Raw genomic sequence first — 24,289 nt, forward strand, 5'->3', positions numbered from 1 at the left:
GGGGACACTGAATAGTGCACGGTACATCCAAACCGTCATCGAACCCATCGTTCTACCATTCCTAGACCGGCAAGGGAACTTGCTGTTCCAACAGGACAATGCACGTCCGCATGTATCCCGTGCCACCCAACGTGCTCTAGAAGGTGTAAGTCAACTACCCTGGCCAGCAAGATCTCCGGATCTGTCCCCCATTGAGCATGTTTGGGACTGGATGAAGCGTCGTCTCACGCGGTCTGCACGTCCAGCACGAACGCTGGTCCAACTGAGGCGCCAGGTGGAAATGGCATGGCAAGCCGTTCCACAGGACTACATCCAGCATCTCTATGATCGTCTCCATGGGAGAATAGCAGCCTGCATTGCTGTGAAAGGTGGATATACACTGTACTAGTGCCGACATTGTGCATGCTCTGTTGCCTGTGTCTATGTGCCTGTGGTTCTGTCAATGTGATCATGTGATGTATCTGACCCCAGGAATGTGTCAATAAAGTTTCCCCTTCCTGGGACAATGAATTCACGGTGTTCTTATTTCAATTTCCAGGAGTGTATAAACAGAAATATGGGAAAGAATGTACGAATTTTGGACATAATCTTTGACAATAAATTAAGATGGTTACCACACCTGAAAGACTGGAGAACAAAGTGTGTACAATTTCTCAACATTCTAAAACCTCTCTCTCAAGAAGCTAGACACTGTCCATCATTAAGGCATCAAGTTACCAGTAGCCACGTCTCAGATCAGTCCAGTTTGGAGTAAGTGTAACATAAACTGGTAAACCACTACTGAAACATGGAAGTACGACAATGCCAGCGCGTAAAGTAATACCATTGACATTGCCTTAATCATTGTCATTTAACCACGGTTGATTGTACAAAGTCGGAGGGTATATTTTGTAATTGGTTACATTCTGCCAAAAATTTTTAAATCCATACTACATAATACCCAGGGGGTAGGGGACTGGGGCTGGATCCATCAGACTGCATGATTATGAGCCACAAATGAAATCGGATGTTGCTCTGGCTACTATAAATACTCAGTGATTTTAATCTTCATCAAGTGCAAGAAATCTAATTTTTTGATACAGGTTTTCTTTCATATTATTGTTACCTTTATTGAGTTGACAAAAATCATGGGTTAGTGATATGCATGTGTACAGACGGTGATAGTATCACATACATAAGGTGTGAAAGGGCAGTGCATTGGTGGAGCTGTTATTTGTACTAAAGTGAGTCATGTGAAAAGATTTCTGCTGTGGTTATGGCTGATGACGGAAATTAAGACTTAGAACACAGGATGATAGTTGGAGCTAGGCGCATGGGATATCCATTTCTGAAATTGTTAGGGAATTCAACATTCTGAGATCCACAGTGTCAAGAGTGCTGAGAATACCAAATTTCAGGCATTACCTCTCTCCATGTACCACACAGTGGCCGACGGCCTTCATGTAATGACAGAGCAGCAGTATTCGCTTGGTTATCAATGCTAACAGACAAGCGACACCGAATGAAATAACTGCAGAAATCAATGTGGGATATACGATGAACATTTCTGTTTGGGCAGCATGGCAAAATTTGGTGTTAATGGGTTATGGCAGCAAATCGATCCATGTGCCTTTGCTTACAGCACGACATTGCCTGCTGTGCTTGTCCTGGGCTCATTATCATATCAGTTGGATTATAGACAACTGCAACACTGTGGCCTGGTCAGATGAGCCTCAATTTCAGTTGGTACGAGCTGATGATGGGGTTAAACTGTGGTGCAGACCCCACAAAGCCACAGACCCAAGTTGTCAACAAGGAGCTGTGCAAGCTGTTAGTGGCTTCATAATGATGTGGGCTGTGTTTATATGGAAGCAATCATTCACTGGAAATGGTTATGTTCGACTACTTGGAGACCATTTGTTGTCATTCTTGGACTTTATGTTCCCAGACAATGATGAAAGTTTTATGGCTGACAGTGTGCTATGTCACCTGGCCTCAGTTCTTTGTGATTGGTTTGAAGAACATTCTGGACAATTAAAGTGAATGTTTTGGGCACCCAGATCGCTGGACATGAATCCCTTCGAACATTTGTGGGACGTCATTGACAGGTCAGTTGGTGCACAAAATCCTGCACCAGCAACACTTTTGCAATTATGAATGGTTATAGAGGCAGCATGCCTCAGTATTTCTGCAGGTGTTTCCGACAACTTGTTGAGTCATGCTACATTGAGTTCCTGCACTATGTCGGGCAGGTGGTGGTCTGACATGATAGTAAGATGTATCCCATGATTATTGTCACCTCAACATAAACTGATATGATCATCAGTTCCATTTTTCACCCTAACAATTTTTTATACAGAAATATGGTTGGACCTCATGGAACACTTGCACATGACAATCTATTTAAAAGATTTGTCTAGGGAGCCAAATTTCTATCAGAATTACTGCATAGCTGCCTATTTCTATGTGTACAAGTGCTCTGATAATCTGTCAGGGGATTCCCAGAAACTGGGAAAAATTTGTATTTCAATGAAAACTGGCAGACTCACAGCAAAACTTGCAACAGATTGAGAGAAAAGTTGTAAAACTATGCTCATCTGGTAGTCCATATAGTTTTAAATGTTGTAGGAAAGTTGTGGTAGAAATTAAATACTTTTGGATTAAAGGAGACCATTTACCAAAAGGCAGACTCAGTGAATTATCACAGAAAAAGAGAGCGCGCGCGCGCACACACACACACACACACACACACACACACACACACACACACACACACACACACACACACACACACACACACACACACACACACAGAGAGAGAGAGAGAGAGAGAGAGAGAGAGAGAGAGAGAGAGAGAGAGAGAGAGAGAGAGAGCGCCTAAGCCCCTGTTTAATTCCAGCTGGGTGGGGTATGTGGAGGGAGAGGGGGGTGGGAGGCAGGGATAGGGATTGTGGGTGGGTGGGTGGGTGGCTAATGGCTCGGAGTGAGGTGGTTTGCCGATTAGGAATGCAGAAGCGAAGGTGGCAAGTATGCGGGCTATGCATGTGATGCACAGTTGTCAGAGCCAGTGTGGAGCGGTGTACACTTTAGGTGACTTGGTGATGTGAATTGAGGGGGGTGACAGGTTGTAGGAAGGGTAAACTGTTGCATGGAGGGTGCAGAGACCGTAGGTTACCAAAGGTTGAGGCCAGGACTATTACAAGAGGGGGGGAGAGGGGAGGGGAGGAATCTGCATAGCTCAGGGAAGCTGGTGGTGGATGGAAGGACCCAGATGGCCTGAGTTGTGAAGGAACCTTTAAAATTGAGCATGTTGTGCCACCAGGCAGTCAACTTTGTGCTTGGCAACAGTTTAGTGGTGGCCATTCATCCTTGTAGACAGCTGGTTGGTGCTCATACGGACATAAAGTGTTGCAGTGTTTGCAGCGAAGTTGGTATATGACATGGCTCCTTTCACAGGTGATCTGGCATCTGATGGGGTAGGATAACCAAGTAATAGGACTGAAGTAGGTGCTGGGGGGTAGATTCAACAGATCTTGCACCTTGGTGGGCCAAGGTAGTCCATATAGTTTGCTCTTCCTTGTGATTTCTTACACTGGTGTGCAATGAACATAATTGTTAATGTGACAGAAATATTATTTAATATTAGTTTAACTGTAGTTGCCCTACAGATGAGTAAGCATAATGTTATCCCTTAGAAACAGTTCTAATTTATATCACTTTACAGCCTTTCCAGATGCCAATTAATCAAGCAAACAGCAAAAGTGGCTCTCAAGGCATTGTGGGAATGGCTGGATTAGCAACAAGTATTCAGGCGGCCCATCATTCCAGTAAGCAGACATATGTTGGTGCAGGAGGAAAGCCTAGTCTGGTATCTTCATTTCCTCAAGGGGTCAAAACCTTTGGAGGTAATTTTAAGATGTCACAATTGTGGTAAATATGTTCATGTTCATAAAAATCAAAATATATTTAAAAGTACAAATGTAAAATAATGTGAAGTATGTGTAATTTGTTAGATGAATTTGCACACACTTTACTGGAAGCAAAAAAAGTTGTCATATCTTTAGGGGCTAGTAAGAGCACCTATAAAAACTAAATGCCATTGACTCTGAGGCGCTGACACTGTTCTCGGTGTGTCTTTTGCAACAGCACATAAGTGTGAGGCTCTGCTTTGTTATTAGTGACTGCCTGAGCATACTAATAGGTGTGCTGCCATATGGGTATACCCTGTATCCTGTACATGTCCAGTGAATGAGCAGATGAGGGAAGAAATGGTATGGCTGTGCCTCAGTAAGAGTTGGACTTCCCTGAGAATGTGGGATCATTCATAGAATCATTGGAATATAACTGTGATAGTGTGATGAAGGAAGGACAAGACTTCAGCCACTATGACAGAAATATTGGTGCACTTGAGTGTGTCAACAGTTCGTAGTGACAGTAACAACTAATATACTTAAGATGACTGACATTATTGTGCATGCTTTTTCTGCAGCATTAGAACGCAGTATTTACTATATGTCAGCTAATCTGTGTGCAGTAGAGTTGACAGACGGATGGAATTCCTACTTTATCATCATCGAATCAGCCAGTCATTCCAAGTTAAGGGCACACTCCCAGAAGGGCTAAGTGGATGAATTGTTCAGCAGAGCCAGCAACATAATAAACATGGGCTTATACAATATAATATATGTGGTAGTGCTCCATTGTTCTGCTAATATTGTCTCGTCATAACCACATTCAAGTTTAAATCTAATAGCAGGGTCATCAGTGAAGTATAACACTTAATACTGAAGGCGTATTTATTACATACACCAACTTACAGTCAGAGCAGAATTGAATTCCTGGTCAGAGAGTGCTGCTGTTTATACAAACATAATGTATTCCATAATGTGCTAACTTTCCAAACATAACAAATTTCAAGAAATTTCCAAAAATGATAAATACTAAATAACAAATAATTGTTGGATGTCAGTTTTGAACTGGTGACCCTCAGAACTCCAGCCAGTGACACTAACAACAGTGGCATATCGGTTGCAACAGAGCTCACAACATTGCTCCCTTTCCTGAAGAAACAGCATCCTGTTGTTGGAGATAACAGCACCTTGGATCTAGAGCTTGTCAGTGACCCTCTGTTTCCAGCTCTGGTGGGGGCTCACATTCCAGTACTGTCACATCTTCTTCACTATGATGAGCATTGAAGCTAGCCATTCCCGTGAAGTTTCATGATTGTTGAGTGGATGTTCAAGGAAAGTGAACGAAAAGCTGGTATCAGCAATCCACATCTCAGGACAGTAGTAGGGCTTCATATGGAGTCATTGACAATGTCTCTGCACTTTCGTCTCCTTAGTAAAAAGTCATAATCCTCAACTTCATATGAGACATCCAATGAGTGATGAAGGATATGGTTTGGCCCAAAGTTGGGCTTTTGTAACATTTCTGCATGCCCCATTTTGTGCACAAGCTTTTATGCCATACAAAGTCTTCTGGGCAGTATCCCACTGGCAGATGTTTGGCATTATAGCACTCTTGGTCTTTACTGGGTTGAACCTGCAACAGTATATCTCTTATTTTGTCCTCAGGACATTGTGGCACAAAGAATGTTGTTAAGCTTGTAGTGTCTTGCTTCACTGTGTTATGTACAAATGTCACAATGGGCAGTATTGTTGCTCAATCTCTCTGTTTGATGTCAATGTACAACAAGAGCATACATGCTGAAGTCTTATTAAGGCATTCTGTGAGGCCATTTGTCAGTGGGCGGTGTGTGACTGCCACACTGTTCGTGATGTTGCAGTGTGAAATTACCTCTGATAAAATTCTGTACCAGTAAACTAGTAACCTTGCAATTTCCAGAGCTTCGGCAGTCCGCACAGCTTTGATGGCAGTGGACAGGGGAGGTAGTTTACCCATGGATTCCTTATTGTCGACTTTGGAAACCTCACCAAGAGGTAGATTCTGATTTTCTGGAATTGCACTACTGCAGGTGGAATTGGAACCAGATCCCCCGGAAGTAATTGCGGTACATGCTTCTGTCACTCACATTACTTACAGTGGTTCATATAGTGTGTAACAGATTGGTAGAAACCGGCCAGTGATACCTCAGTCTGATACTGTCTAGATTTTTCCCGAATTGTAGGTGACCGGGTGTTGGAGCATAATGGAGAAACTTCATGATAACTGGCTGTAGATTAACTAGGAAGATAAACAACCATTTCCACCCCTATTTTATCACAGATTTTCTTTACAGTGTTTTGTTTATTAACTGGAATTTTCCTTTTGTTGGTTCCTCCTCCTCCTCCTCCTCCTCCTCCTCCTCCTCCTAGGCTTCTGTGGTTCTTAGCAGTGCTGGACTTTCCCTCAATTCAGCAGCAATGCCATACAATGGAATGATGACTGAGATTTCATCCACACTGCTGTTTTCTGTCAAAGAATTCCTTGAAAGACAGTCTGCGTCCTAGTGACTGCATTTATTTTTCTATTGCACTGTGACATCTTACTCAAGAAGTGTCAGTGCCCATTTCGCCAGTAAACCTGACTGATTCTTCACTCTAATCAGTTTACATAGAGAATAGTGGTTCGTTATAACAGTGAATGGCATGCCAAATAAATACAACCAGAACATGTTGATGGCCCAAATGGTTACAAGGCCTTCTTCCTTGGTTGTAGAGTAGGTCATCTCGGGCTTCAAGAGTACTCTGGAAGCTCAAGCTACCGTTGTTTCAGCACCTTACTGAATTTGCACTAGAACTGCACCTATCCCATAACTGTCAGTGTGGTGTTCTGTCTCAACATTCTCATCATGAAGTGCAAGGGTTGGAGATGTTAGCACCTCCTTAAGGGCAAGGAAAGATTTTTCTTTCACCTCATTTCAGGAAAATTTAGCCTCGCCAGTGGATTTGGCAAGGGATGAATGTTTGTACAGAAGTCCTTTATGAATTGCTAGTAACATGATCATATTCCATGAAACCATTCTCACATCATGAATGTGTTCAGAAGTTGCAAAATCTGACTGCTCTTATTTTTCTCTTGACTGGGATGAGCTCCATTGTTGTTAACTAGGAACCTGAAGAATTTTATTAATTTTTATTTTACTTTTTATTTTTTAAGTACCGATGCTTATTTGTGTCAAACCACTGATCCTATTGCATGACGGCGAATTCTGGTGGCACACTGTGAGGTACTGCTATGAATGTATTGCATTGTGCCAATCAGTAACATTCAAAGCTCAGTCAAGACAGAGACCAAGTATGTGATTGTAGGAAATTCTGACAAGTATTTTGTTTGATAATGGCCGTATTGAGGAGATCATTGACAGTGAAAGGAAGTATATCTAAGTTACTGTAATGTACATTTGAGTTTGTGCTACTACTGTTACGACACCCCCCTTCCCCCCCCCCTTGCACCAAACCCCGCTCCTCTTCCAAGACATGGGTTACAAAATAAAATATTTCGTGTGGAGACAGGTTAGTGGATTTGTACTCCAGGACATGAGATGTACTCAGATAGATCGAGTAAATTTGGCACATATTTTTGCTGTCAGGAAGTTGCAGCAGCAGGTTGTTGACAGTAAATGGTTCATATGAAGACATGCATGGAAAAACTGCCTAACCTTCCAATGTAAAAACTTAGAGACAAGTGTTGCCACCTATTGCTGGATACGGGAACTATCAAAAGTGACATTGGTCTCGCCTTTAAATATCCTAATGTTATAATTAGGGGTGAGACCAATGTCAGGTTTGATAGTTCTCCTGCCCAGCAACAGAGCACAACACTTTTACCTCTATGCTTATACATTTGAGGGTTAGTCACTTTTCTGAGCGTGTCTTCATATGGAGGTAATGCCACGGTTCTGTGCATATTGCAATAAATAAATGTCATTCATTTGTTTCTGACTCAGAAAAAAATAATGGAAGGATTTAAAGTTTCCTCTCTATGTAGGGTTAATGCATAGAGCAGTCAGCAAACACACAAACATGGCTGAACAAGTTACTGAGTGGTGGACACTTTCCTCCTCTGGCACTGACAAGTTTAGCATATACACATGTATGGCTACATTGTCTTAGCTGACTACTTTGTATCCTGCACTTCACATGGTTAGGGTGAGAGATTCTGTCAAGCGGAGTTGGTGACAGGACGAGCAAGGCAGGGAGGAAGATGGGAAGATGGAACAGGGGGAGGTGGCAAGTGAAACAGGATATGAATGTAGCAATGGTGAGTCCATCCTGGTACATGAAGTTAATTATTTTTATGATTTCCATCCAGGAAAGTGAAAAGAAATTATGATAATTAGATGTCTATGACTGCTCTTACCTTATAGTGCAATCTGTTTTCATTTGAGCTATCTGCACCAATTGCCTTTCCTGTTTTTCAAAATAGGTTGTTAAAAAATGCTGTGTGCAAATTGTCATCTTTTTTCTCACTTCCTTTAAACAGTAAACTGTCCTGTTCCTTAATAAGCTTCCAAGTTTTATTTTTTAGTATCCTCCCATATTCTTTTAATTTACTCCAATCATTTTTATTGGTCCACTTTTCTTGCAGCCAGGTAATTTCCTTTATTTTCATCATAATCATCAACCCCCATTTACCATTCAAGGATGGATAAAGGCAGTCTTCAGACTTCCATATGCATTATGAGCTGTCTTGTATGCATCCATATTTCCAAGTTTGCTGGTGACATCTGTCTACCTACCACTAGGTGGTTGTCAGTCTTTCCAACTCTCTTGGAACCAAGCAAAGAACTTCGTTGGTCCACCTACTATTTCTGTACATGAGTACGTGTTGTCCTCCCTTGATCATTTCCATTATGATCATAATTATTTTTTTTACTCCAGCCTGTTCCCTGATCTGTTTGTTTCCTGTTTCCTAGCCTTCCAAACACGTGTTTCTCAATTGCTTACTGGGCAACTGTCAGTTTTGAAATGGGTTTCGCATTAAAAGTCAAAGTGTGACTGCCATAAATCAAACATCTGTTGCAGGTAGAGTGAAATTTATGGAGTGTGTTATGTGTATAATTTGAGCTGTCTGCAGATTCATCCTACAGCTGGTAGTTGTGAAAGTATTATTTATTCAGTTTCTGGCAACTATATATAAAAAGCTAATTAAAAGTGAGAATTCATCTTATTATTCTAAAGAAAGGCAGTAATTTTTTCTGAAAACAAAAAAGACCTAAGAACTATAAGGACCTAAGCACAAGCAAATAGTTATGAGAAAAAATTGGTGTATGTGAAAAACAAATTTGTAGGCAAACCACCAGTCTCATGTGCGTGACTGTTTTTTAACAAAGTCTCAACATCTTATATTTATGAATTGTTGTTGTTGTTGTTATTATTGTTATTACTATTACTAAGATTATTAGTACTACTTTGCTATTACTATTAATTCACAAAAATTTTTATGTGGGCTGGTGACAATAGTGTCTTTGAAGTTGTAAAGTTAACGATTAATGTAAAACCAGAATAGGAACTTAAAGAACAGATACAAAATGCACCACACTCACAATTATGGCCGATTCCAACACTTCATGGTCCTCATTCTAATCAGTCACATTCTATGACTTGAGGTTCAGATAAAACTGTCTGTCCACTTCGGCATGAAATTAGCTTTAAGTCTTTGTGTTTCAAGGTTGGTATGTCTTCCATTTACATATCAGGGCACTAGATTGTGCAAGCCATCTACAAACTGTGGGAGAAATGGCAAATTGTGGTCTCCTCCACTGTGGTTTTCAGAAAATAGTGGCCTTCCAAACTCTAGTGAAGATTATGATACTTTAAACAACAGTTCGCACAAACCTGTTGAAAACTTCATCCCTTTAAAATTTCTGACATGTTCATTGTTACCATGTACATCAACTTTTGATTTGGTACTGAGGTTAGTAACACTTGTAAAAGTTCTGCATCCTCAGCGTTCATTTTACAAACTTGAATGCTGAAACCATGGAAAGTGAAGTTATATTGGAGCATTTCTTCAAGAGCTTGCAGCTTTTATGAAAAAATGGACGCTAGTGTAGCCAGTGAGCATTCCTACAGCAATGAAATTTTGTGCTTTTGGCCCATATAGAAGTGTGTTTCAGAGAAGTTGGTGAGACAGCTTTTCATACGTGTTCATTTCCACAATGTGGGTCTACAGCACAGATGAAGCTGGTTTGCCATGAGATCAACAGATGTTGGGAACGTGTGTATATGCTAGAATCTTAAAATCAGTGGCAGTGTGGTTTAGGCCCTTATGGCTTTCAGTGCCTAAGTTTTAATTTCTTCTGATTATCTTCTTATGTATTTATTAACAGTATCAGTAGTCTTGTATTTTGTGTCTAATGTATTGCTCAGTTTTTGTATCACTAGTAAAATTTGATGAACTTAATAATTAGATGCTATGTGATTATTTTGCCAACCTGAAATATCAGGACAAAGTTCAATGGTTACCTCACAAATGATCACTTTTTGTTTCAGGTTCTCCTGTTTCTGCCTCAGCTTGTATTTCCAAGCAAATGACAGCACACTCTTCATCTGGAACAACCTCTGATTCTAATATTAATTCCATTACTACAATGACATCAACACCTACTGCTGTTCATACAACTGGTGGTGGTGGTGGTGGTGGTGGTGGTGGTGGTGGTGGTGGTGCTGCTGCTGCCACTACTACTACAGCCTCTGCAACTGGATCTTCATCTAAATCATCTGTGGTACCCAAAATAAATGTTATTTCTGCCGACAAAAGACTAGCAAATATGAAGAGGAAAGCTGCAAAACTGCAGGAGAAAAGGAAACATTCAAAATGAAAGTACTATTGATTAATATAATATTAAATTGTTGACAATGTATATGTAATTAGCTTATTTTTATTGCATAATTGTCAATATTGGAACAAGTTACTTATTCAGTTTTATTTTCTCATGATAGTACAATGCAGTTTGCTTATTCAGCAGTCCACTGTGCTAAGACTGTTCAATGTATAGTTGCCACTTTTAAAAACAGATAAGATCAGACAGGAATTCTTGTTATTTTACTCCCAGCAATGAAATAATTTGCAAGTGTGAATCTTTAGCAGAAACTGAATGTTGTTCTTTCTCTCTGTTTTACAGAATATTTTGAGTTTATATTTTTACAACCAGTGAGTAGATTTCCAACCAGTGTACCAAAATAAATGTGTAAAATAAATATTAATATCACTCTTTGATGTATGTTATACCACTTGATATATACCTTGCTTTTGAATGTATGACTAGTAGTAGTATTGGATTAGTATGTAGGGCATTCCACAGTTTATAGACTGTTTGTAGTAACCTTGGAAAATACCACTCTTTTTAACACTGATAGATTCGACATATTTGTTGCCGTATTCTTGGTCTGTAAACCTGGCCTTTCTCTCATCCAATAAACAACATTTGGTCTTGTGCACTACTCTAACTGTATGATATCCAAGTGAATTTTTATCTGTAGTAGTGTAATATGTAACATGTGGCCTCATTTAAAAATTAACAAGACATTGGGGAAAAATCAGGAAGTAAGTGCTTAAAATGTAACCTAGTGTTAATTTACGCTAGAAAAATGAGAACAGGAGTTATATTGACTCTGAGAGATAAGGCATCTGTTAAGGAGTTAGTTCTGGTCATTTCTATCACAGTGCTCAAAAAATTAAAAAAATTGTGGCAACCATTACACAGTTTTGATGCACTGGTTGGAAACACATTGATTGTACAGAAAAAATTATCGTGTAAAACAGAGAGAGAGAGAGAGAATAATACTCAGTTTCTGCTAAAGATTCACAGCCAATTAAATTAGAAACATACTAGCAAGCAGAATAGAGCACAAGATTGTTTGCAATTTACAAGATGGATAAAAAAGGAGGCATATCAAATATATCAGTGTTAACAGTGTGGCATTATCAAGGTAATTTCAAGCAGTCCATAGACTACGCAATTGTCTCATATTCCTTTATCATCTTATACTTTTAATCCAATAACATTACTATTTACGTGTTCTCAAGCAATTAAGTTTTGAGCTCTCATACTTACCAGCTTTTGTCTCTGATACACATGTGTGCTGCTCTTTAATGAAATTGGTGTGAGCCTGTACCAGCACAAATGGGTTTCTTTGGAAAGAGTGAGGTAAATATTTTTGTAAATGAAGTAACAGGTATCACAGGAAATGCCTGATGTTATGCAAGGAGTAAAGTTGAGGCTGATTTCAAGGTATTTAAAATGTCATTTAAATTAAAAGCAGATTGTGCGATTGAGTCCATTTCTGCTCATTGGGAGGACAGTTGTAGGGTTTAAAAATCTCACTGAAATGGATATCATTAGATATGGTCTGCTCATCCGAGATTGTTGGTAGGAGCTTGGGTGGAAGCATTTTCGGAAGAGTGACTGTATTACAGTGGCTGTAGATGTATATTATTAACTACTATTCTACATCAATGTATGCATTATTATTATATACCATTGCAAAAACAAATTTAAGCTGTAATGGTGGTGGTAACAACATATAAATTTACTACTTTTTTTACTCACCTGAATTGGAATCTTGTGTGAGATGTTAACAAACAAATATACTGTTACAGAATTACTTGGTGTTTTCTCTAAAACATTTAGAAACGTTATGCCTGTGTCCTTTTGTGACAATTAAACTTTCCCTTCCAGTTTCCTTATATAATGTATAAAGTGGTGGCAGGAAAATATTTTTGTGAGATAATTTAAATACCAGTTTACTGAATTAATCCAGCATCACATCACATTTCTTCTTGCAATAACTGTTTAAGTTCCTTGGGCATCTATAGCAGCTTGTGGTTGCAATTGTAACATTATTTTTAATTTTTTTTTCAGCTGTTAAGTTGTACAGACATTAAATGAGAAACTCAGGAAACTTGGATGCGAGCCATGGATTTCATATGTTTTGTGAATGTACCCCAGAATTCTCAAACTACATGAAAATCATTTAATCAACTTTCCAACAGCGGATTTTGTATACTTTCTCCTGCTCATATCACTTCTTAATGCTACCCTATGTATGTCATTGATGTGATGTTAAGAGGCAGATTGATAAAGTTGTAAACACTGCTGAATTTTTTCCATATTTAAGGCAGGTTTGCAGTTCATTGCACCAAGTGGAATTGGTGTTTGTCATATTGAATTTATTTGTAATTATTTAATGGTGGAAATTGTCTGTAGGCAATAGTACCATCAAAGAACAACTTGAAGTTGTTGCATATCTGTTTGTTGGAATGGTTTATTATACGGAATGTTTCATAACAACATAAACAAATTAAAACAAAATAAAGAATGCTTGATATAAAAGAGTGTGACTTGACATGTTGTTTCTTGAATCTTAGGTAATTGGGCTATGCGCGGCTGTTTAAAAAGGATAGGCTTGATGAAGATGTATGCTCAAGCTGTACACATCTACTTTCATGCCCAGCAGCTAACTCACTGCAAATAACAACATGCAGCTGTGATCCTGCAGGCAAATGTTCTGTTCATTGGCTAGAATTATGAATTGATAAAGTAAACAGTAATATTACATAACAAATAGAAGGATAATTAATAAAAAAAAAGGGTTCTATTATTATGTCTGAAATTGATGTAGATGGCACTAGACTTCCATTGAATGATGTTTATTCAAGAAAGTAATATCACTCAGACGGAAAGTCATCCTAAGATTACCAGTTATAAGACAAACAAACCACTAACCACATTAAAATGCAGTAATGTTACATTAAAGTGCGTAGCAGGAATGGTAGCAGACTCCCCGAGCCAGTCATCCAAGATTTGCGAAAAACCTTCCATTTCTTGAACACCATACATAAAATATTTTGCAGCTCAAAATAAATCAGAGCTCAGCACAATGATTTACCACCCAAACACAAGTGAGAATGAGTAACTCATACTGTCTGTAATGGAAGTGGGAAAGTTAAAATTCTGCACTGGAGCACATTCAAACCTTGCGAAAGTTAGTCACTTTAACTTTTAAAGTTTTCTAGCAACCGTTCACTGCCCAGAATCAGTCACCCACATGACTGGATTTCACACATTACCTCTGGTAGGTCAGCTTTTCTCCATATCTAACATAAAATAGCACTGAATCAGTCCCATGAATGTACCACTGAAGTGTTTTTTCACAGGACTGCAGTAGCATTCCACCACTGCTTACATCTCCATTGGCTGAAGGCATTCCTCCCAAAAAATACGTAGTTATGACATTCAATAGACATGATTTTAGTGAACTTGGTCACTTTCCTTTCTAAACTAATATAAAAAGCAATATTTAATAAAGAAATGTTACAAAGATTGTCAGCTTCAGACCATTTATAATAAACATAAAAAACTGTTTGTTCATAAATAAACAAGCCAGCGTTCTGTCACGTGAGAACTTACATTAAATGAGAACAAAATGTTAAATATTGTTTAAACAAATACTTATATCTTCTTGATAGAATCATCTTTTGGCACTCTTTTTCAATGATGGATTTAGCTAACACACACGACCGGCCACTTTTAAGTTATCATTATTTTTAATATATACTTTAATTATATTTACGAGGGTGGTTTGAAAAGGTCTCAGAATGGAATAAAAAAAACGTACTTACATCACTGAAACATTTTCTGTTTTTCAATGTAGTCTCCTTGTAGATTAGTGCACTTGGTCCACCGATTTTCCAGTGCCTTGATCCCATCTCAAAAATGAGTTTCTTCCAGGCTGGAAAATAGTTGTCAACTCTGGATATCAAGTCTTCGTTTGAAGTAAATCTTCATCCACCAAGACAAATTTTCAGTTTTGGGAAGAGATGGAAGTCTGACAGAGCCATATCAAGCAGGTATAGCAACAACTCATACCTTAGTTTGTGTAATTTTGCCATGGCGAAGGCACATGAATGCTTGTTCCTTTCTGTTCCTATCAGATGTTGATAACTTGGCATAACACCATAACTTCCACATTATTAACTATGCAAATGACTCCTCAATCTTATTTTATGGCAGAGAATGTAAGGAGCTGGCATATTTTGCAACTCTTGGTGTAATGGGAATAAGATGATCAGAGCTTCAAAGTGAATGTAAGTAAATATCAATTACTGAGATTTAAAAAGGCATTTCTCACTACAATAGTGTAAATAACATACACACTATCTTGGCAACAGAAACAAAATCGATAGTTGGTAGCTTGTATCTCCATAGCCAGCTGTCAAAGAAACTCCCTGCCCAGACATTAAGAATATTGTATATTATAGGGCAATGTACCCTTTAGTTGACAATGGAATTTCTTTACTGGACTGTGCAGCATGTATGCGCTAAATCAGAGTTTTGCTGTTACAGACATGGATAAGAACACAGACATGGAACATGCCATAGAGAATTGTGCTGTTCAAGTGTTGAATCAGCGAATAGCTGGAAGCATGGGGAAACTACAGCAGTTATTTTTTTACGGCGGCATGCAGGTCTATTGTATGGGTTAATGACGAGGGCACCTTCTTGGATAAAATATTCTGAAAGTAAAATAGTTTCCCAGTGAGATGTCCAGGCTGGAACTAATCAGGATATTATCATCAAAAACCAAACTGGCATTCTATAGCACAGAATGTGGAGTGTTAGATCCCTTCATTTGATTGGTAGTTCAGATAATTTAAAAATGAGAATGGATAGGTTGAAGATATAGTGGGAATTAGTGGGATGTGATGGCATGAAGAACAGAACATCAGGTCAGGCAGGAACAGGATTGTAAGTAGGAAATCAAATAAAGGTAATGCAGGTGTAGGATTAATAACGAGTAAGAAAATAGAAAAGCAGTTAAGCTATTATAAACAGCATAGTGAATGTATTACAGTAACGATAACGGATATGAAGTCAACACCCACTCTGATTGTACAGTTTTATATGCCTACTAATTCCACAGATGATGAGCTTGAAACAATGTGTGAAGAGAGATAATACTATGCAGAGAGTTAAGACAAAAAATTTTCTGTGATTGGGGGGACTGGAATTCAATAGTAGGAAAAGAAAGATAAGGAAAAATAGTAGGAAAATATGAACTGAGCCAAAGGAATGAAAGGAGTAACCACTGACAGAATTTAGCACAAAGCATAATTTAACATGTTAATTGCCATTTTTTATCCATAATAAAGGTGACTGCAAATTTATATTTTGCTTTGAACAGTGAGATTTGCTTTATCATATGTGAGCATAAAAGGTTTACCTTGAATGGTTCCTGTACTGTCAACAAGTGGGATGTCAGCATCCTAAATGTTGAAAAATGACTAATTTCACTCATGAAGAATTACTGTGAATGGTGGAAGAATCGGATTTTGATGTAGGTGATCCAGCATTATCAGCATTTTCTGCCGAAGATGATGTGTTTGTAGATACAACAGATAGCAACAGCAATGACAATGACAAAGATTGTGCTGATAATTTTGATGGGAATGATAAGTCCTGTGGTCCGGTTGCAGACTTTGGACAGTCTGCAGTTCGCCACAGAGTGGTATGACGTCCGTGGTACTTTTTTGAAAGGGAGTAGGTTTACAAATTGAGAAAAATAGAATTATGGTTTCTCTTATACTACGGATAAAGACGCTTCAAAACCATACCAAGTTTATAATGTATTTTTTGATGACGAAGTGATTAATTTGATAGTAATTGAGGCCAGAAGATATACTGTGCCGTTTTTGGATCAGAAACCATTTAAGTAAACGTGTGCAGATGAAGTGTTGAAAAGAAACAAATTTGTGTAGAAATACCTACATTTTTGCCATTAGTATGCATCTGTGGCCGATAATGTGTCCAACAACAGAGGATAGTTGAGCAGAACTCTTCTGTTCAAAAATAACATTTTATTTAAAATAGCGAGCAGAAATGGCTTTAATTTACTCCTCCATTGCATCCATTTCACAGGCAATAAATCAGCTAAATATGACAATTAAACCCAAAAGTTCAGGGAAAAATCAGGTATGTTCAAAGATAGTCCTGTACAATATGTATGCCAGGTGAAAATGTTGCAGTAGATGAAACCAAGGTGCTATTTAGCAGATGACCTTCATTTTTACAGTATGTTCCATGTAATACCCAAAAATACAACTTAAAAGTTTTCAGATTATGCATTAATACTGAATATACTTTACGCATGGTTACTTACACAAAACACACAAACGTTGCGTCTAAAAACTGCGCAGAAAGGATAGTGCTGGAGCTTATGAATAATTAATTTGGAGAGTACTAAACAATTAATTTGGAGAGTACTAAACATCTTACACTGACAATTATTACACAGCTGTTCGTGTTGCAAAACAGCTCACTGAAAAGGAGACAAATTTGGTGGGGCCACTGAGAAAGAACAGGAAGCATCTTCCACCGATTATGAGAATATAGCATAAAATATTCCAGAGGTAAATTAGTCCCCCATTTGGATCTCAGGGTGGGGACTACTCAGGAGGACGTTGTTATCAGGGGAAAGAAAACTGGCGTTCTACGGGTCGGAGCGTGGAATGTCAGATCCCTTAATCAGTAGGTAGGTTAGAAAATTTAAAAAGGGAAATGGATAGGTTAAAGTTAGATATAGTGGGAATTAGTGAAGTTCGGTGGCAGGAGGAACAAGACTTCTGGTCAGTTGAATACAGGGTTATAAAGACAAAAATCAGATAGGGGTAATGCTGGAGTATGTTCAGTAATGAATAAAAAAAATAGGAGTGCGGGTAAGCTATTAGAAGCACCATAGTGAACGCATTATTGTGGCCAAGCTAGACACAAAGCACACACCTACCGCAGTAGTACAAGTTTATATGCCGACTAGCTCCGCAGATGAAGAGGTTGATGAAATGTATGATGAGATAAAAGAAATTATTCAGATAGTGAAGGGAGGCGAAAATTTAAGTCATGAGTGACCAGAATTCGATAGTAGGAAAAGGAAGAGGACGACACGTAGTAGTTGAATATGGAATGGGAGTAAGGAATGAAAGAGGAAGCCGTCTGGTAGAATTCTGCACAGGGCCTAACTTAATCATCGCTAACACTTGGTTCAAGAATCATAAAAGGAGGTTGTATACATGGAAGAAGCCTGGAGATACTGACAGGTTTCAGATAGATTACATAATGGTAAGACAGAGATTTAGGAACCAGGTTTTGAACTGAGACATTTCCAGGGGCAGATGTGGACTCTGACCACAATCAATTGGTTATGAACTGTAGATTAAAACCGAAGAAACTGCAAAAAGGTGGGAATTTAAGGAGATTGGATCTGGATAAACTGACTAAACCAGAGGTTGTACAGTGTTTCAGGGAGAGCATAAGGGAACAATTGACAGGAATGGGGGAAAGAAATACTGTAGAAGAAGAATGGGTAGCTTTGAGAGATGAAGTAGTGAAGGCAGCAGAGGATCAAGTAGGTAAAAAGACGAGGGCTAATAGAAATCCTTGGGTAACAGAAGAGATACTGAATTTTATTGATGAAAGGAGAAAATACAAAAATGCAGTAAATGAAGTGGGCAAAACGGAGTACAAATGTCTCAAAAGGAAGTGCAAAATGGCTAAGTAGAGATGGCTAGAGGACAAATGTAAGGATGTAGAGGTGTATAGCACTAGGGGTAAGATAGATACTGCCTACAGGAAAATTAAAGATGCCTTTGGAGAAAACGGAACCACCTGCATGAATATAAAGAGCTCAGGATGGAAACCCAGTTCTAAGAAGGGAAAGCAGAAAGGTGGAAGATATGTAGATACTCGGCAAGCCACTGTATGATGCGTGGAGAAGGGTACCCTATGCCAATACTAGTTATTTCTTTCCCTGTTCCACTCACAGAAAGAGGAAGGGAGAAAACGACTTTCTGTATGCCTCCATGTGAGACCTAATTTGTATTATGTTATCGTTATGGTCCACTCTGCTCCTGGACCTGTTTCACCATTATGGTATCAGATTGACCACCAATGCCTTTCACACTAGTCCTGTTGATGGTCTTCTGGTTGACACTGGAAACCCCTCCCCTTTCAGTTCAGCAGTCCCAGCTCCTGGTGTCCTATGCCATTGCCATCTGCTCTTTCCCTGCTCTCCCCTCCTATTCTATTCTGATCTTTTTGTGGCTTTGGGACATCGCCCGTCTGCTGCGTGACCTCGTGTGGGTTTACTGGTTGCACTCCACCTCATTTCTCTCCATCACGTTTTCCATCCTCTCACTTTGTCCTGCTCCCAGTGTTCAATCATCAGTCTTTTTACAGCAGTGGTTCTAAATCTTCAGATCATGCGGGATATGCCTTCACGTCTTCAGGTAGCACAGAACACCATCTATTGTCTGCCACGTGTCGGTTGTTTATTGCGGAACTGATGATCCAAAGAAGAGCGACATGTTTCGTCAGAGGGTTATTTGGTAAGCGTGATAGCGTTACGGAGATGTTTAGCAAACTCAACTGGCAGACTCTGCAAGAGAGGAGCTCAGCATCATGGTGTAACTTGCTGTCCAGGTTTCGAGAGGGTGTGTTTGTGGATAAGGTATCAAATATGTTGGTTCCTCCTCCTTATACCTCCCAAGGAGATCACGAATGTAAAATTAGATAGATTCTAGCGTGAACGGAGGCTTTCCGGCAGTCGTTCTTCCCGCAAACCATACGTGACTGGAACAGGTTGGGTAGCTTGCGGAGTATAAATGTAGATATAGGTGTAGATCATTGACTGGGCTCTCTGCCTTATTAAACAGTCATTCTCCATCCGATTTTTTTTTACTTGCAGACTTGATGAGTGGCCTTCAGGCTATTGCCCAGAGTTTTTTTGGCCACTCCTTTGTCTCTTCCATCCACAATATTATCGCCAATCTTGACCATACTGCTTACACGGGTGATTTCCTTTGGGTTCCTGGCCATGTAGGTACCCCATGTAATGAGCTTGCCGATCGTCTGGCTGTGGGGACAACCACCTAACCTCCTTTTCTGTGACCCCTCGAATTTGCAACTTCATGTCAAATTCCTCTTTTTCTCATTCATGGGCTGACTCTTGTGGGACCAATCCCCAGTCTAATAAACTTCATGTGGTTAAGGAGACTCCTGCCATGAGGTGTTCCTCCCTCCACCTCTCCAGGTGGAGATCTACCAACCCTGCTGCCTTTGTATCTGCATTATCAGCTTAGCTGCCCATGCCTTTTGGCCCTTTACACTAATTATGCCTTCCCACTCTCCTTGTCCCAGCTGTTAACAGACTACCCCACACGGTTACGTCCATCCTCAGGTTTCATCATGAAAGTAATTTGTAGTCCCAGATTTAACTACCGGAGTTTCCTTCCAGAACTGGTGTTTTGTTCCCCTTTTCCTGGTGGTGTCCCCATTGTGTGTCAATCATGGTATGTTTTTGGGATCAGGATGGGTCAGTGGCGGTGACAGTGCCCCACTGCATGGTAGTGCCTCTGGGTCCCCCTTCTCTCACTCCTCCCAACCTCCCCTGCCCCTCCCCTACTGTTATTACCCCTCCCAACCTCCCCTGCCCCTCCTCTCCTGTTATTACCCCTCCCAACCTCCCCTGCCCCTCCCCTCCTGTTCTTGCCCCTCCCAACCTCCCCTGCCCCTCCCCTCCTGTTCTTGCCCCTCCCAACCTCCACTGCCCCTCCCCTCCTGTTCTTGCCCCTCCCAACCTCCACTGCCCCTCCCCTCCTGTTCTTGCCCCTCCCAACCTCCACTACCCCTCCCCTCCTGTTCTTGCCCCTCCCAACCTCCACTGCCCCTCCCCTCCTGTTCTTGCCCCTCCCAACCTCCACTGCCCCTCCCAACCTCCACTGCCCCTCTCCTCCTGTTCTTGCCCCTCCCAACCTCCACTGCCCCTCCCCTCCTGTTCTTGCCCCTCCCAACCTCCACTGCCCCTCCCCTCCTGTTCTTGCCCCTCCCCTCCTGTTCTTGCCCCTCCCCTCCTGTTCTTGCCCCTCCCAACCTCCACTGCCCCTCCCAACCTCCACTGCCCCTCCCCTCCTGTTCTTGCCCCTCCCCTCCTGTTCTTGCCCCTCCCCTCCTGTTCTTGCCCCTCCCCTCCTGTTCTTGCCCCTCCCCTCCTGTTCTTGCCCCTCCCCTCCTGTTCTTGCCCCTCCCCTCCTGTTCTTGCCCCTCCCCTCCTGTTCTTGCCCCTCCCCTCCTGTTCTTGCCCCTCCCCTCCTGTTATTGCCCCTCCCCTCCTGTTATTGCCCCTCCCCTCCTGTTCTTGCCCCTCCCCTCCTGTTCTTGCCCCTCCCCTCCTGTTCTTGCCCCTCCCCTCCTGTTCTTGCCCCTCCCCTCCTGTTCTTGCCCCTCCCCTCCTGTTCTTGCCCCTCCCCTCCTGTTCTTGCCCCTCCCCTCCTGTTCTTGCCCCTCCCCTCCTGTTCTTGCCCCTCCCCTCCTGTTCTGGCCCCTCCCCTCCTGTTCTTTACTCTGCCTGCCACCCCGATGTTCCCTCTGCCTTTCTGTTTGCCCATTTTCCTTTGCCATCAACTGGATTGTGCTCTTGTTGTTGTTCCTCCTTTAGTTTCTGCCACCTTGGATTGTGGAAATGATTACCTCACTGTTTGGTCCCCTCTCTCCTCTCTCCACTCCCCAACCCCCCACCACCAACCATCAAAATAAGGATAGAGTAAAATAACTTTATGTAATTAACTCTCGTGGCCTGGCAGTGGTACATCCATCACTGTGTGTGCATCAAATGTTAATCATTACACACACTTGGTTTAAAAATTATGAAAGAAGATTCTATACAGGGAAGAGACCTGGCGACACCAGAAGTTTTCAGATTATAAATGGCAAGAAGGGTTTTCTAATCTGATTTTGGACAGGAAAACATTTCCAGGGTCAGTTAGGATTCTGATCAAGATTTATGGATTATGAACTGCCAATTAAAACTGAAGAAACTACAGAAAGGTAGGAAAATGAGGTAGACCCTGGATAAATTGAAACAGCCAGAGGTTGTTGAGGATTACAAAAGGAGCATTAGGCAACTATTGATGGAAACGGGGTAAGGAACCCATAGAAGGTGAAATGGTAGGTTTGAGAACTGCAATAGCAAGGGTGCAGAGGAACCAAGAGGCAAAATGACAAGGCCTAGTAGAAATGACACAGGAGATAGTGAAGTTAATTTACAAAAGAAGAAAATGTGAAATGATGCAGGCAAGAGGGAATACAGATATCTACAAAATGAGCTAGGTAGAAAGTGCAAAATGTCTAAGCAGGAATGGTTAGAGGACAAATGTAATGCTGTAAAAGAATGCATGATTAGGGAAAAGAGATGCTACCTATAGGAATGTTAGAGACTTTAAGGAAAAAAAACAGCTGTATGAATATTGAGAACTCAGACAGCAAACCGGTACTACATGAAGAGGGGAGAGATGACAGGTGTAAAAAGGGAAGAGGAAGCAGATGAAGGTGAGATGTGAGGTACGATAATGCAAGAAAGATTTGACAGAGGACTGAAAGACACAAGTTGAGACAAGGCCATTAGAGTAAAAGTCTTTAGCTCAGAAATGTTGAGATCCTTGGTAGAGCCAGCCATGAGAAATCACACTGTTGGTGCCTGAGGTGAGGTGAAAATTACCTTTGCATGCCAAGGAGTATGTGTTCGTCGTGGCTGGCACAGGGACTCTGAGCATCAGATTACTGGCCAGGTAGCAATTGCTGAGGCTGAGTGGTGCCCATGGGGAGGAGCCACTGTTCAGAGTGGGTGGCACCATGGTGGATCAGCCACAAATGAAGTGGATACAGTACCTGCCACTGGTGGCCATATGGCCCCACCAGTCTCTATGAAAGGATAGTCCTCTTTCAATGCAAAATGGTATGCCCTAAACTGTTCCCTTCACTGGTTACACTGTGGGAGGAACATAGGCCAAAGTGAAAAGCAGAGCAATACTCCCCACAATACTTGGTTTGTACAAGGACTGATGGTGATTTCTTCTTGGTCATAAAACCATTGTTCATTGTGGACAACTTAGAAGACAAGTGTGGGGAAATGGCAGCCATCTCTAAAATGAAAACTGGGCCAGTTTTGATCAAAATGGCATCCCTTGCCAAGTCATAGGCACCGCTTGCTTGTAACAGGCTGTGTGACATGCCAGTGATTGTCACTCCCCATAAGAATCTAAATTTAGGTCAAATTTTTCACTGAGACAAGCTCTTACAATCTGATGATGAGCTATGCACCAACTTGGAGTAATGGGGGAGGGCCAAAGGACAATACGGTCACTACTGGTGCCTTCATCTTGACCTCTGAGGGCAATTCATCATCTGAGGTGGTCAAGGTGATGGTATACCAATATGTGAAACCATATGTTGTCCCCCTCCCCAATGCGGTGCTTTAAGTGCTTCAAATTTGGGGACATGTCTTCGCATTCCAAATGCTAGCCCACACATGTAGATATAGTGGACCAGTTCTGCATGTTAATGCTCCTTGTGCACCTCCTTTCATGTATATCAACTGTGTAAAGTACCATTCTCCCTGTTCACCAGTCTATGTTGTTTTCCAGAGAGAAAAGAAAATACAGAAATACAAGACACTGGAAAAGCTCCAATACGAAGAGGCCAAGAAGTAGTACCAGCGGTTGCACCCAGGATGTCAAATAATGTCATACGTTACAGGTATGATGATGTCGCCCTCTCTGGCTATAGTACTCCCGCTGGTTACAACTCCTACAGTGGGCTCTCATTGCAATTCAACCATGCCTTTCCCTGTGGTGGTTGGAGGGTCCCCTCTTGCTGTTTCCCCCACATATACTTTGGGATCAGTTACTTCCTACCCACCAGAGACCTCAGTCCCCACCTCCCAGCCAGAGACAAATCACCTTCCTTCTGCTTCTCTCTCCAGGAAGGGGTCCCTTGGGACACTTTCTTCCAAGGCTTCCGCCAGTTTACAACTGGACACCGGCCAGTGGCTGAAGGAGCCACAAGCTGCTGGCCTAAAGGCTTCATGATCATCTTCCTTGCCTGAAACCGATTCAGAGAATCCCTCACAATCATCAAAATCCTTTAAGGAGAGGAAAGTCAAGAGAAAGAACCATGCTCCCTATGACAGAGTGTTGGGTGGAGTTTGCACGTATATTCTCACACTCTTATTACACTTTTGGAGGCTGTGGCTGTTTAGGTAAGGGCATTTCGGGATATTACCATCTGCAATGTTGATCTCCCTCCCTATGGTGAAGTGTCTCAGAACATACTATTTAAATTGGTTTCTTAGCTCCCCCATCTTTCCTAATCTTGAGTGATTTCAATGCCCACAACCCTTTGTGAGGTGGAACCATGGTAAAGACCTTAAAAACTTACTGGCACAACCTGACCTTTGCCACTTGAATACTGGTATCCCCACACACTTAAGTGTGATGCACAGAACCTTCTTGGCCATAGACCTTTTCATTTGCA

At 41.1% G+C, this 24,289-nt stretch overlaps 1 protein-coding gene across 2 annotated transcripts in view; it reads left to right on the forward strand.

The window, feature by feature from the left end:
- LOC124721395 (integrator complex subunit 12) overlaps positions 1 to 12,533 on the forward strand; it is a 97,500-nt gene extending 84,967 nt beyond the window's left edge. For both annotated transcript variants that reach the window (XM_047246338.1, XM_047246337.1), the window contains 2 exons: positions 3,704 to 3,884; positions 10,419 to 12,533. In XM_047246338.1, the coding sequence (XP_047102294.1) occupies positions 3,704 to 3,884; positions 10,419 to 10,747 (510 nt within the window). In that variant the 3' untranslated portion in view covers positions 10,748 to 12,533. The remainder of the gene's footprint in view (positions 1 to 3,703; positions 3,885 to 10,418) is intronic.
- Positions 12,534 to 24,289: the final 11,756 nt, after the last annotated feature.

The sequence above is a fragment of the Schistocerca piceifrons genome, chromosome X (genome assembly GCF_021461385.2).
Source record: "Schistocerca piceifrons isolate TAMUIC-IGC-003096 chromosome X, iqSchPice1.1, whole genome shotgun sequence".
NCBI classification, from domain to species: Eukaryota; Metazoa; Arthropoda; class Insecta; order Orthoptera; family Acrididae; genus Schistocerca; species Schistocerca piceifrons.